The sequence below is a fragment of the Asterias rubens genome, chromosome 4, assembly GCF_902459465.1.
Source record: "Asterias rubens chromosome 4, eAstRub1.3, whole genome shotgun sequence".
Classification (NCBI taxonomy): Eukaryota; Metazoa; Echinodermata; class Asteroidea; order Forcipulatida; family Asteriidae; genus Asterias; species Asterias rubens.
Genome location: NC_047065.1, coordinates 4,173,421 through 4,188,689, shown reverse-complemented (window position 1 = coordinate 4,188,689; position 15,269 = coordinate 4,173,421). Strand labels below are relative to the sequence as shown.

General features: G+C 37.9%; 2 protein-coding genes across 2 annotated transcripts; one reads left to right on the top strand and one right to left on the bottom strand.

The window, feature by feature from the left end:
* Window positions 1-1,319: 1,319 nt before the first annotated feature.
* Window positions 1,320-8,235, bottom strand: LOC117289375 (PRELI domain containing protein 3B-like). The gene is made up of 6 exons (XM_033770473.1): window positions 8,081-8,235; window positions 6,839-7,007; window positions 6,295-6,381; window positions 5,166-5,236; window positions 3,728-3,830; window positions 1,320-2,210 (listed from the first exon to the last, which is right to left on the bottom strand). Exons 1-6 carry the CDS (start codon window positions 8,110-8,112, stop codon window positions 2,088-2,090), a joined length of 585 nt encoding a protein of 194 aa, XP_033626364.1. The 5' UTR covers window positions 8,113-8,235; the 3' UTR covers window positions 1,320-2,087.
* Window positions 8,236-8,600: 365 nt separating this feature from the next.
* On the top strand, window positions 8,601-14,827 carry LOC117289766 ((Lyso)-N-acylphosphatidylethanolamine lipase-like). The gene is made up of 6 exons (XM_033771031.1): window positions 8,601-9,040; window positions 9,906-9,994; window positions 10,862-11,386; window positions 12,074-12,185; window positions 13,012-13,198; window positions 13,854-14,827. Exons 1-6 carry the CDS (start codon window positions 8,751-8,753, stop codon window positions 13,941-13,943), a joined length of 1,293 nt encoding a protein of 430 aa, XP_033626922.1. The 5' UTR covers window positions 8,601-8,750; the 3' UTR covers window positions 13,944-14,827.
* The last annotated feature ends 442 nt before the right edge of the window (window positions 14,828-15,269 follow it).

Below are 15,269 nucleotides of genomic sequence, written 5' to 3'. Positions count from 1 at the left end.
CCCCATTAATGAGGCTTGTCTCAAATAGACAACCATTTTTGATTTTGGTGATTGAAGTCATACAAAATTTGCATTAGATTCTCAGGGAACAAGACAGCTAAGGCCACAGGGGGAAAAAAAAAACAATCATTTTGCAAAATTTGAATAAGGCCTGAAATCGGTGTGTCTGTCATATGTTGTGCATAATACATAGTGTACAATCAATTTTAAAACAAAAATTCACACCAACAAAATGGATTCATGTGCATTGCTTGGTGTGTATTTTCATGTTTAAGCATTGCACACTATGCGCAACGCATAAACGACACATGGATTTATGGCCTAAGCAAAGCACCATAAACTTGTTTCACCAATTCCAACCTCATGCCACTAATATACCCCATGACACCAATATACCCCCTGCCTCTAATTAACCCAACCTAATAGGCCGCAGAAAATCTGCAAGCCCTAAGGATCACAAATATGAAATTGGAATTCAATGAAGCACCCATTTCAAGATTCACACACAAAAAGGCAGTTTGCACACACATACATGTACATGTAGGTATTAAAGGATCTGAAAACGTTCCGAAAGGCCAAGTCACACTGCAGCGATAACGAAAACGATAAAAAGAGAATGCATTCTGTTGGTTCAAATGCTCCACGCTTATTCAACCAATCGAGGGCGAGAATTTCTAGCGTTCTCGTTTTCGTTATCAAGGTCTGTGTGACCAGGCCTTTAACCACTTCAAGTCAGATGACATGAATACACACTATATTCTTCTGGACTAGCCTATGTCAGAGGTTTTTTTTTATTCCCCAGAACAAGACGGAGCAACTTCAGTTCAGACCTACGTTCCCCCTTATTTTAGAACCAGAACCTCCCAGATGTTACTTCAAAAGGAGGTTTTCCGACTCTGTGTATCACCAGAAATACAAACTCAAAAATGTTTTCTCCTCCTTTGGTGAATGCATTACTTCTTTCAAGAATCTTCAAGGCTCAAGGAGGTTTTAGGAAAACCTTCCACATGTTAAAGCCATTATACACTTTTGGTACAGAAAAAAAAAAAAAAAAAAGAGTTCACAAATTTACAAATAATTTACAGGGTTTACAGAAGGTAATGGTGAAAGACTTCTCTTGAAATATTACTCCATGAAATGCTTTACTTTTTGAGAAAATATTAAAACAATATCAATTCTCGATAGCGAGAATTACGGATTTATTTTAAACACATGTCATGACACGGCGAAATGTGCGGAAACAAGAGTGGGTTTTCCCGTTATTTTCTCCAGACTCCGATGACCGATTGAGCCTAAATTTTCACAGGTTTGTTATTTTATATATAAGTTGTGATACACAAAGTGTGGGACTTGGACAATACTGTTTACCGAAAGTGTATAATGGCTTTAAACATTTTAAGAGGTTTACAGATTCTGTGCATCTCCAGAAATACAAAACAACAGGTTTGGTCACAATGTAGACAATTTCTTTCTCTCTGTGGTAACTGCTTTCCTTCTTTCAAAAAGGCTCAAGGATTTATAAAATCAAACCCTGAAATCATGAAAAAACCTGAGAAATTACATGTGAGATGTTCTTCTTTAGACAAGGGTGATCTCCGGGTGCTTTACTGGAAGTTGAGTGACTCATTACTCTGTTTTATTTCCTCCATGCTCTTGCTCCGTCCGGGTTATTTACTCATAGTTGAGTGTCTCCATACTGTGTTTTACAATTCTCCATGCTCATGAGCTCCGATACTGTGCAGGCCTGCTACTTCACGGAGGCAACAAAGGCGATTGCCTCCGTGCCCCATGGTCGTTGCCTTGGTGCCCTTGAAATGCTCCAGAAGAAATTTACAAATTTGTAATAGGGTGCCCTTTACCAAGGAGAAAATGTCTTGTTGCCCTTGACCTTTGATAAACGAAGGATACAGGCCTGCTGTGTTTTACAGTTCTCCATGTTCTTGCTCCGCAGGGTTATTTACTCGTAGTTGAGTGTTTTTATATCTTCCATGCTCTTGAGCTTTGATACTGTGTTTTATATCCTCCGTGCTCATGAGCTTCGATACTGTGTTAAATACAATTATCCGTAACCTTGCTCTGTACAGGTTTTACTCGTAGTTGAGTGTCTCCATACTGTGTTTTATATCCTCCATGCTCTTGTTAACCTGAGAAGCTAAGTCCTTCATTTCTTGGTTGATCGTCTGGATGACCCATTCCATTGCTTCCCGACCCTGTTATAATAATAATAATGCAATATTAATTTATAGAGCGCCTAATGCGAGGGCCTCGAGGCACCTACATGTAACAGATAATCAAAACAGAATCACTAGCAAAAAGTAAGTACACGTTTAACAACAGTAAAAAGTAAGCCAAAGAACTAGTCACAGGAGACAAATCAGTAAAAACTATCAGTAAAATACACCAGGCTAAACAATTTATAGAAACTTGGTCAAGCAACAATTAGCTACCAAAAATAACAGTACAAAATGTAAAAAGTAAAAATGAGAGGATGTTAACAATTTGAGTCGATAGTTAAGTGTACCTCTGGTTTTTAACAGTGCGATTGATTTAATGCCTTATAAATGTAGATGTATACAATAAAACTAACTTCAAGGTTTTGGGGGTTAAAGTTTAAAGGCAAGAATACATTTTTTTAATTTTTTTTACTCATTCCATCGACAGAATCCTGCATAAATGTAGATTATACAACAACAAAATCAAAAGTTGTCGCATTTTTAAGACATCGCCTAAAATCTGGAGCGAATATGTCTACGCTGAAAGAATAATTCATAAATGTAATACACAGTCTGAGAATCAATAAGACAGCATATTTGACTCTTATTAATACAAAGAATAAAGATAAATTAACAAACATTCAAAAATTAACAATACAAACAAATTATTACAAGATACACATATAATAATAATAAAAATAGTTATTTTTATATAGCGCTTTTCACGTCCAAAGGGCCTCCTAAAGCGCTTCACATTATTACCCCTTGTCACTGGGCCTTAATTATTTCCTTAAACCATCTCAGCTCCCTGGGGAGTATACAGCCTTGCGCAACAAATGCGCTACTCGGCTAAATCAATCTCTGCCCTCAAAGGTACCCATTGACCCCTGATTAAGTGTCTTGCTCACGGACACAAGTGCCACGACCGGGACACGAACCCACGCTCTGCTGATCAAACACCAGAGCTTGAATCCGGCGCTCTTTTGTGTCGTGGCCGGGCGGTTAAAACCGCTCGGCCGCGACACCCCACATGGGAGTAGATAGATAGATAATAATAATAACCAATTTTGATATAGCGCTTTTCACACACGAAGGGAGTCTCAAAGCACTTCCACATTATTACCCCTGGTCACTGGGCCATTCCTTAAACCATCTCAGCTCCCTGGGGAGTAAATAGCCTGTGCAACAAATATGCTGAACACCAGAGCTTGCATTCGGTGCTCTTCTTATATATAATACACCAGATAAAAGGTTTTTATCAAAAACTGGGGAAATTAAAATGACATTGACAAAGAACTGTCATGCAGATATAATACAACCAATCAGAAATGAAATGATACAAAATGCATAAAATACACACAATTAGTAAATTCCATTTAGCAAGAAGACAATTTTGTAATTAGGAATTCAAGCCAGCCACACCACAGCCCATCCCCTTGCATCGACATCACACAAGGCTACCATCTGACAGTCTTACAGGGGGGGCAAGAAAGAAGTTGAGAAATTGTACTTACCGAGGCAGATTTGGATGATATTGTCTTGGTGACCAGTCCTTCTAGATGATTAGCGAGACCAAAACCATTAACAGTGACTACAGCTTCTTGCGTTAGTAATGTTCTATTTATTGAGTAGACAAAAGACAAACAAAAATGTCAAACAACTTTTAAAGTGTTATTTTTGTTTCTATAATGCAATTTTTCTATGTTTTTGAAAATTCAGTATATTTTGTGAATGAATAAAGTGTTTGTTTTTAAAGGTAAAAGAAAAATCAATCGATCAATCAATTTATCAATCAAAAGTCATTTATAGAGCACCAAAATTGAGCACCGCTGAGGCACAGTTGAAAAGATAAATAAGACTGCTGGAACAGGTGAGCTTTAAGGAGTGTCTTAAATGAGGTGAGTGAGCTGGCATTTCTGATAAGCACAGGAAGCTTATCCCACCTTTTGGGGCCATTTACTGAGAATGATCTCTCTGCAAAAGGTAAAGAGCAAGTTCTTGGCACATCAAAAAGGGAACAAGTGGTAGAGAAATGAGGATGTTGTAATATTGTAAATTTGGGAAGCTAATCACTCTTACAGCTGAGAAATGTTGTACATTATCATCAGATGCAGTGCTTCCTAACCAGAAACGTGATAGGCATTGATTTTGGGGGTAATTACAAAAAATATATCCTCCCTTTAAAGGCACTGTACACGTTTGGTAATTGTCAAAGACCAGTGTTCTCACTTGGTGTATCCCATCATAAGCATAAAATAACAAGCCTGTGAAAATTTGGGCTCAATTGGTCATCGAAGTTGTGAGAAAATGATGAAAGATCAAAACACCCTTGTTGGACGAATTTGTGTGCTTTCAGATAGTAATAAAAGACTTCTAGTTAATAGAAGTATTTTAATATTTTAGGGAGAAATTACCTCGTTCTCAAAAACTATGTATCAACAGCTCTCCAATGTTCATTACCAAGTCAGTTTTTAAGTTAAAATTTGTTTTGAGTAGTTACCAAATGTCTACCTTCCCTTTAAATTAAAGGCAGTGGACACTATTGGTAATTATTCAAAACATTTATTAGCACAAAACCTTTCTTGGTAACGATTAATGGGGAGAGGTTGATAGTACAAAACATTGTGAGAAACGGCTCCCTCTGAAGTGACGTAGTTTCGAGAAAGAAGTAATTCTCAACAAATTTGATTCCGAGAGCTCAGATTTAGAATTTGAGGTCCCGAAATCAACCATCTGAAAGCACACAACTTCGTGTGACAAGGGTGTTTTTCTTTCATTATTATCTCGCAACTTCGACGACCAATTGAGCTCAAATTTTCACAGGTTTGTTATTTTGTGCATATGTTGAGATACACCAAGTGAGAAGATTAACAATTACCAATAGTGTCCAGTGTCTTTAAGGTTGAACAAAAAACATAAAACACTGCACTGTGTCCAGCATATGTTACTTACGCGTTTGATATCGTTGGATGAGGTTTATACACAAGTTCTTCATCTATGGACACGTAGCTATTTAGGGTTACCTAGAAGACATCAGAGGAAACAATTGATAAGTCATTAGAAATGTTGAGGGACTATTGCATTCACTTTTCAGCCATAAAATCATTTGGTGAGCATTTTTGATGTATTTTATGGAGTTTTTATGTATTGCTCTAAACCATTTTGATGATTGTCCTGCTTTTTAACGATATCCTTTTTGGATTGTGTGTATTTTTGTGTATATCTCTGCTTGTTTGCCTTTTATAGCTGTTGAGTGATTTGTATTATCTTCTGTGCTTGTGTATATGCCCTTTCTTGCCTTAATGTATTTTGGGGATTTAGGAGACATACGCCTTTTGGCGATAGTTATTTTTTTAAACTTTTATGCTCTCCTTGGCACCCCATTGTTGTTTTACTTTGTTTTCTAAAATATGTTTAATGTATGTACATGTGCTTGTAAATGTGATTGCCCAAATAAATATTATTATTATTATTATTTTGCTGAGAAAATTGATTGGCTGTTGCAAACTTCTTACTAACCATAATGACCTATAATTCCCAAAAACATAAATGCTGAGCTACGTCAAAAACCTGTATCATAAAAAAACGCTACAAATGCAGACATACGGATTTTCACATAGAAGATTTTTGGCCTTTTTTGTTCTTCATAGTTTCGACCTTAACCTTAACAAAGACGGAGCTCTCTTTTAGCCTTTTTAAACACTGCTACGGCTACAACATGTGGTCCCAAAATAATGCTTTACCATTTTATCTGCAGTGCAAACAATGAGCACAGAAACAGTGAGTCAGATACGTAAATTTTGCATGGATATAATCAAAATTTAAGAATGTACTAAAAGATGTTTAATAAAAATGAAAATACTTTTACAAAATGTACAGGCCGTACATTTCAATTGTGATGTTATTGAATGCTTCGTGATTTTTGAGACTTTTAATTTTATTTTTATCATCATAAGGACTCTTTCTTTTGGAAATGGGTGGAACACAAAACTGAAATAAAACTAAAGGAAAACAAACAAGTTGGAGATGATCAAGAAAGCGTCAGAGTATTTGAGATTTCAGAGAGCTGTCAATAACTTACATTTTTAGACTTGAGAAGAAGTGTTCTTTCTTTGGCATCTACTAAGGAGTGTTCACTTACAAAACAGGTTGGATTCATACCTAGAAACTGAAATCAACAACAACATTCAAAGACTTAAACAAATATCAAGCTATATCCATTCATTCAGAAAATTGTGTTTGGGTGTGACTGTTGTCATAGCAACTGTCTTTAGTCTCAAGAACTTTTGGTGCTTTTTGTGGAAAACACAAGTCCCAAGTGAGCTCTGTTGCTAAGCACTTGCTTTGGCCACCAGGGATGAACTAAATAAATCAGTCAATGTGGACTCCAGTTTTGGGCAAAATTCTTGGAACTACCTACTGATCCAGGCCCAATTTCATAAAGCTGTATAGGCAGAAAATTCTACTTAGCAAATTTCTTGGCTCAAGCAAGAAATCATTGTTGGGGTACCAGTTTCAGCAAAGGTAACTGTATAACATTCTGGCTGGTAAGGAATTTTTGTTTGTGCTAAGCAAGTTTTTGTGCTTACAGGCTTTATTTAATTGGGCCCTGGCTAAAGACTTACTCTGATTACCCAGCCGGGTAAGCCCCATTTGGTTGTGAGTATTCTATGACTGTATAGTTTCCCTGATGGTTCTACCCTCCTCTCGGCAACATCAACCCCTACTACACTGTTATTCATTGGATTTGGGTACTTCCTCCATGCCGCCTTAGCAACCGTCTCCCACGGATGGCTGTAAGAAGAAGATAACAAGCTCAACTTTAAGAAATGAAAAGTGGCCTGTGGATATTCTGCCCCAACTTGACAACAAATCGTCCCAACTGAAGTTGAGTAAACGCCGGGCATTGTAAACAGACAGCGCACACGCACTGCCTTGTAACACACCTTTCACAGAATGGTTTAGTCCAACTCGGCCGCGGCTCAGCAGGTCGTCAATCGAATAGGCTGGTACCTGCGTTTCAGCGCTTGGTGACCAAAAAATAAAGTCAAAAAACGTGCGATGTTGCGACAGTTTCAAATATGAACCAGGGAAATGTGTGACTGTGTCGCCCTGGGATCTGGTATCGATAAGTTTTTGTCCTTTTTCTTCAAAATGGTGTCATGAAAGGCTTTATTAGACATTGAGGATTAAGTTCGCAATCCTACAATTGGTGTCATGACTTTCGAAAGTGGTAAAAATATGAGCAAATCTGTTGACTAGCTGTCAAAATTGTATGTGTTTGACCATTTGGCCCTGTTCGATTCGAATTTAGCTCGTAAACCTCCGGCTCCGCCATCGGTAAGAGGATTATGTTATCGCAACTATGACAATCATTTATCACATTGATTGAATCAACAATCTGTACTTAGCTTAGTCATGTTAGTTGCGATAACGTAACCCTCCTCCCGACTATTACTCTCCTCGACTCGATCAAGACAGTTTTATATAAATTATTATATTAAATAAATTATTATTAATTAAATAATATAAAAAATATGATTAACAAATTTCACGTAGGCCTGTTTTAGTATTTTTACACTTTACAGAAACGAACATTCACAATCACATATAACAATGATAACATAATAATATAGCTGCGATAACGTAACCCTCCTCCCGATGGCCGTTACGTTTATTTTTTTTATCGCAACTAAATCACATACAAAAGTAATGGGTAGTTTTCAATTGACATGGTTGAATAAAAAAAAAATCTATTTTTTATTGCCATCGCTATGCAGGACACTGCGATCATCATGCATTGGACTCGGAGTAAACAAAAATGAAAAAAGCATCCAACTAAAATTAACAAAAAAATATATACTTACTGAAAAACGTGTTCTGAACTCCAAATTTTCATGATAACTAATGTTTAGAGTAACTGTAATCTTTAGAATCTATTTCAAAATTTATTGACTTTTAACAGTAAACTTAGACTCTTTTGGCGTTAGAAATCCTACACGATCCTGATGAAGCTCATGCGGGGGGAAGCGGCTGCAAATTGCGTCATATGCCGGCCCATGTATGCAAAAAACGCCGGGTGTGTGTGACGTAAAAAGACCCTTTGCAAAACTACGGTTTCAATTTAAGCCGGCTCCGTATGCTACGTGCATATATATGGGACTTCAGACAGAGCCGAAAGCAATGCCGCTGTTTCGAAAACGCTCAGTGTGTGCGCCAGCTCAACGGGTGAGGGCGTCGCAATTGCGACTGGTGCTCAAAATATTTTAATGGATATCTGGGAAGTACATTATTAGAGTCTAGACTTCAGACGAATATGGTATGACGTCATCATGGTACGGGGTTAAAAGGTGAAGACCCGCCGCCGTGTGTCAGAGCAGTGTGTATTTTTTTAAGGAATCCCTTGATTGTTGTGTACACAAGTGTTACATCATCGGGTCTGAATACAAAATCGCTGAATCATACCATCTTTTGCTGTGTGAGTGCATTGCATGGATTTCCCTGCTGGTGACATTCGACCATAGTTTTACACACTCTATGGTTTTACCAGCAAGCAGGACTGGTTTTCTTCCTGCGAGTGCGACATTAGTCGTTTTTTTATCCATGTTTTATCGCATTTCTCTTCAGTTACACGGTTTAATAAAAAGAACATTTTGTGAGCTGCGCCGTTGTATTTTTATCAACAACAATTTAAAGAATTTTGGTTGTAGACTTCGCTCAACAACAATGACAACAATGTCTGCACCAATCGCTGAGGGAGAAGTGGATTCACAACGGATGGTGTCCTCTGAATCTGACCAAGATATTTCAAACAATAATGAAGAAAGGTTACTATTTATTTTTAATTGATTTGCTTGCATTTTTGTAATCTCCATCTCAATTTATTGACCATGTGTTTTGTTTTGGTTTTGATTTTGTATTTTATGTTCGTATTAACTAAATTGTATGACTGTAAATGTTTGTTTTAATAAGTATAATATTGTATTACATCATTGTATAGTTGCAATAACGTAACCCTCCTCCCGACAACCGCGAGGAGGGTTACATTATCGCAACTAATAATTGTATTAACATAATAGTTGCAATAGTGTAACCCTCCCCCTGCTGTCGGGAGGAGGGTTACGTTATCGCAACTAATTAACATTACATATTTTATAATTGTATTGCTTTGCTTACTATTTACCTAAATCATCTTGTGTATTGTTAACCTGAATTGGACTGGAAATAAAGTGAATGTAATTGATTTGAAATTGATCTAAACTGCATTCATCATGTTCTGTATGGATTCAAAATATTATAAGTTGCTGTGATTAATCGTAATTTTGATTATCACAAAAAAAAACAATGTGGTGACAAAAGACCAGTGCAGGATGAATGTTGGATGGTCATTTTCCTTGTTTACATTCACTTTTAATTTTAAAATAAGGAAACTTTCATTCAAGTTTCAGAAAACTATCTGTTAAAATCCATTGTTCCAAAAAAGTTAAGTCATTTATGTTTACTTATAAATAAAGGAAATCTTGGAAAAGTGTCCGTATGGCGCCATCACTTTTTCTTTCAATATGAAATAATATAGTATCTAATTTACCTCAATGAGATATCCCTTTTTGTAAAAATTAGTGAACAAGTGGTGGCGCCATACGGAAAGTTATCCGAAATCTTCATTTTCTTTGCTTTAAACTTGTTTTGCAGCTCTGGATGGTTTAGCAACAGAACATGGGGGAGATGGAGTCCAACTTCTGCAAAGTTACTTCAGCAAGCGGAAGAAAGTATCTTATCATGTGAGCCTGTTCTTCCTCTAAAAAAGTCTGCAATTTTTTTAGCCCTGGGGTCGATTTCACAAAGAGTTAGGACTAGTCCTAACTTAGGACTAGTCCTAAGAGATATACAAATAGCATGGATAGTCCTAAGTTAGGATGAGTAACTAGTCCTAACTCGAGATAAGACTAGTCCTAACTCGAGATAAGACTAGTCCTAACTCTTTGTGAAATCCACCCGTTCACTTAACCCGCCCCCCCCCCCCCCCCCTGGGTGGGTTGGGGTATATTTTCGGCTATCTATGATTGCTATAGACCTTTTCGCAAATACCCATTCCGCAAGCACTCACTGTTGAATGAGGTGCATTCTGGTCTAGCTAGCAATCAAATTTTATCCGTAGCTAGATCAGAATGCACCTAATTCCACGCCTAACGTGCGCCCGAGTATTTGCGATAAGGTCTGTTACAGAATGCCTGAAAAAGGGTCCTCTTGTAGAATACCCTTGGACAATATCTTTTAGGGCCTCTGATAGCCAAAATCTATGTGATATACATTTGTAGACTTCATCAAGTACACAAACTCTCCCTCTATAAATTTTGAATTTATTTAACCAAAATACATTTTGATGTTTTGTACCATACAACTAAATAAATAAATAAATTTGCCTAAATGGAAAAGAAAAATTCTTTTACAAGACAATTTGGTAGTGTACTGTTTGGTTTTGGTGTACAACACAAACAATTTTTTTATATTTTTCTTGAGCGCTTTCCAACAAAATTAAGTCTTCATACAAAGTAAACCTACCAAATATGTCAGCAATTTATTTGTTGTGATACTGTCTTTTATTTTAAAAATATTCATGATAAAGTCAATTGTTCTTTTGTTCTCAGGTATCAAAACTAAATATGAGGGTAAATTTGTGCCAATAAACAGTGAGGATAAACTATGGACTATCAAACTGAATCCTAGTGAGGCCTCGGACAAAACACCCATCGTCCTAGTCCATGGATTTGCTAGCGGAGTTGGATTGTGGTCCCTCAACCTTGATGCCTTATCCGAAAAACAACCCCTCTATGCCTTCGACATGCTTGGCTTTGGTCGCAGTTCTAGACCAAAGATGCCCAACGATCCTGAGCTCGCTGAGAAAGAATTTGTCGATGCGATGGAGAAATGGCGGAGCAAAGTCGGCATTGAAAAAATGGTGCTGGTCGGTCATAGCCTCGGTGGGTATTTGACATACTCCTATAGCATACAACACCCGGAGAGGGTACAACATCTGGTGCTGGCTGACCCGTGGGGGTTCAGTGAGAAGCCCCCTGCAGAAGAGCTTCGATTCCCACTGTGGATCAGGGCCATTGGGGCGGTGGCAACAGCATTCAATCCACTGTCCAGTATAAGAGCTGCTGGTCCTTGGGGTAAGCACATTTCAACAACAAAAAATTGTTATGAGCCCATGGCCGATTTTCATGAAATCTTGGCTTAACAGGGCACGTTAAGCGGGTAATTTTGTTGGTAAGCTGATGAACTTAGGTCTAGATGTTTGCCTGCAGAAATTTCTACACTTTTAACCCTTTTTGAAATAAGTGGTAGAGCTCAAATTTGGTCAATATCTAGCTAAAAGCTTGTCTTGAGTCTGAATTCATTTAAATCTGAATTCATTTAAAAAAACAGGACTTGCCCCTTAACCTTGTAAGTATACAGGCCTGGCGCTGCGTGGTTGTGTGGTTAGCCCCAAAGAAATTTGATTTACCTGCAAACGGGTTGACAATTGATTGTCTGTCTAACATGCCCAAATTGGCGGCTCTGGCTATGGCTTGGTCACCACATCACTGTGAATTGGAGTGTGCGATGTCCTTGGGCCTTTCTTAAACTTCGGCTTTGGCTCCATCTCAGGCTTAGGCTCTGCATGCTGCGCGTGCAGCTCGGCCTTGAACCTGCATTTTAGAGGAGCGAGTATTGCTTGAACATCAGCACACAGAGCCTCTAGCCCAAGTCGAGGTTCGAGAAACGCCCCTAGACAACACCCTTACCAACGGCTGTAGCCGTAGCCGGCAATGAAACAGATCTTGAAGTATATCATAAAATCTTCCTTTATTCTTCAGGTCCCCGTCTCCTCAAGCGAGCTCGTGGAGATCTCAGCAAAAAGTTCATCAAGCTTTTTGATGATGATCGCATCTGCACCTACATCTACCACTGCAATGCACAACAGCCAAGGTACATATTAGTCTACATGCCCAATTTCATTGAGCTGCTTAAAGGCACCAGTTGGACATCTTTAGTAAAGACCAGTTTTCTCACTTGGTGTTTCCCAACATTATGTTTAAAATAACAAATCTGTAAAAATTGGGAATCAATTGGTCGTCACAGTTGCAAGAGGATAATGAAACAAACAAGACCCTTTCTTAAACAAATTTATGTGCGTTCAGATGCCTAATAAAAGGCTTCAGGCCAGAAGTCGTTTATTATTTTAGTGAGAAATTACCTCTTCCTCAAAATCTATTTACTTCAGAGGGGAGCTGTTTCTCACAATGTTTTATACTATCAACAGCTCTCCATTGCCTGTTACCGGGTAGGCTTTTATGCTAACAATTATTGCGAGTAATAACCAATAGTGTCCAGTGCCTTTAAAGGCAGTGGACACTATTTGGTAATTACTCAAAATAATTATTCTCATAAAACCTTTCTTGGTAACGAGTAATGGGGATAGGTTGATAGTATTAAACATTGTTAGAAATGGCTCCCTCTGAAGTAAAGTAGTTTTTGAGAAAGAAGTAATTTTCCACGAATTTGATTTCGAGACCTCAGATTTAGAATCAAGGTCTCGTAATCAAGCATCTGAAAGCACACAACTTCGTGTGACAGAGGTGTTTATTTCTTTCATTATTATCTTGCAACTTCGACGACCGATTGAGCTCAATTTTTCACAGGTTTGTTATTTTATGCACATGTTGAGATACACCAACTGTAAAGGCTAGTCTTTGACAATTACCAATAGTGTCCAGTGTCTTTAAACAACTTTTTAATTGTTTTTAAATATTAGTGGTGAAGAGGCCTTCAAGTCTATGTCCCAGATGTTGGGCTGGGCTGTTAACCCCATGGTGAGACGAGTAGAGCAACTATCTAAGAATGTCCCCGTCACAGCGATCTACGGTGAAGACTCGTGGATGAACAAAGCAGGAGGAGAAAAGTTGAAAGACATAAGGAAAGATGCGTACACCAAGGTCCACGTAAGTTTCAGAACAATTCTCTGTTTAAAGGATTTGGGTACTCTGTACGACAGAAAACACAATCGTCCACAGGCTTACATTTAAACATACCTGGTTTGAAGATAAGGATTGAAGAAAGCTTCCAATGAAATAATACTTACTGAGGTGCTGTACATTTTTGGGAAATAAGTAAAACACTTTCACAGGAATTTAGTTTGGGCATGTTCATGGCTTTACGTGACTCTCCTGAAAACCTTGCTCTGTGATTTTCCTTTTTCCTCTCAAAAACTTGACAACCAATAAAGCTGAAACTTCTACAGGTTAATTATATTACATACATCTTCATTCAGAGTGAGAAGGGAGGGATTCATATCATGGCCAAAAAAATGATCTGTAAAAGGTGTAAAAACCCTTTATCTCACGGAGGCAATGAAGGCGAATGCCTCCATGCCCCTGGCCTTTGCCTTGGTGCTCTTGAAATGATCCAGTGAAAATTTACAATTTTCTCATAGGGTGCCCTTTACCAAGGAGAAAATGCATTGGTACCCATGCCCTTTAAAAAACGAAGCATAAACACATAAGACCCGCTGAACCAAAACGTTTGCCCGAACTCTACACTTGACAATCTGCGGAATCTCTGTAGATAATTGCAATTTCTGCTTTTTCATTTTTTTAGGTTCTTAAGGAAGCTGGTCATCATGTATATGCGGATCGAACGACTGCCTTCAATGGCATCATTGGAGATATCTGTGACGAAGTTGACTGATCGTCATTTTATTTACTCCGTAAATATCTTCATTCAGGTGTAAACTCAGGTGACACATTTTGTCTTATGATACCAAAGAATGCAAAATAAAGGTAGAGTCAAATTATATCACTTTTGGTTTTTACCCATACACCGATGTGTGTAAGCACTAAATACTCAGTACGTTCCTGAGCCCTGTGAAAAAATCACAGTCGTATTACTCGGGTGGGATTCGAACCCATGACCCTTGCAATAAGACCCAAATTATTCTGCAACTGCCACTAGTATTTTTCACTAACTTTGTGTGCAATAGAAACAATGCAAAGATGATTCTCTTAACAGTTTATACCTGCAAGGTTATAGATGGTTAATGTTTAGCAATATGTGCGCTAATTTGGTTGGCAGCCGATGCTGCATACTTCTAAGGAGTTGAGATTGTTTCAGAAATGCGTACGGCAGAATCAAAGCACAGTCAGTTTAATGTTAACCTTTCACAAAAGTTTAACATTAAAGGTATCAAATTACCAACAAAGATATTCATGTTAACAATAGAAAGAAAAGTCATTTGAGTTTTGAGTTGAATCTTAATGCTGTGTGTCCGCCAGATGAATTGGGAAAACAAATAATTATAAAAACAGTTTTGTTTTAATTCCAGAGGTCACAATTTTCTTTGTTCAGCCACAAAATAAATTCATAATTACCAAGTCCATTTCTCTTATAGTTTATAATAAAAGGCAGCATCCTAGACCTTGAAATTTCTTGTTGAAGGGGCACAGCAATTGCCCTCTGGTAAGGGGGTACTTCAATGAGGAAAATGTCCGCTTGTATTGGAGCTTTGCAAAGGGCACCAGAGCAAAGGGCACCAGAGCAAAAGCACAGGGCACCACAGCAATTCCTGTGGTGCCCTGGGGTATTTCGAGGCCTGTTGTCTAATTGTTTTGATTAAAGGCAGTGGACACTATTGGTAATTAATCAAAATAATTATTAGCATAAAACCTCACTTGGTAACAAGTAATGGGGAGAGGTTGATAGTATAAAACATTGTTTGAAACGGGTCCCTCTGAAGTGACGTAGTTTTCGAGAAAGAAGTATCTTTCCACAAATTTGATTTCAAGACCTCATATTTAGAAAGCATCTGAAAGCACACAACTTCGTGTGACCAGGGTGTTTTTTTTTCATTATTATCTTGCAACTTCGATGACCAATTGAGCTCAAGTTTTTACAGGTTGGTTATTTTATGCATATGTTGAGATACACCAAGTGAGAAGACTGGTCTTTGACAATTACCAATAGTGTCCACTGTCTTTAAAGTTATCTATGGTGCGGGGGTTTAACCCATTTTAGTTT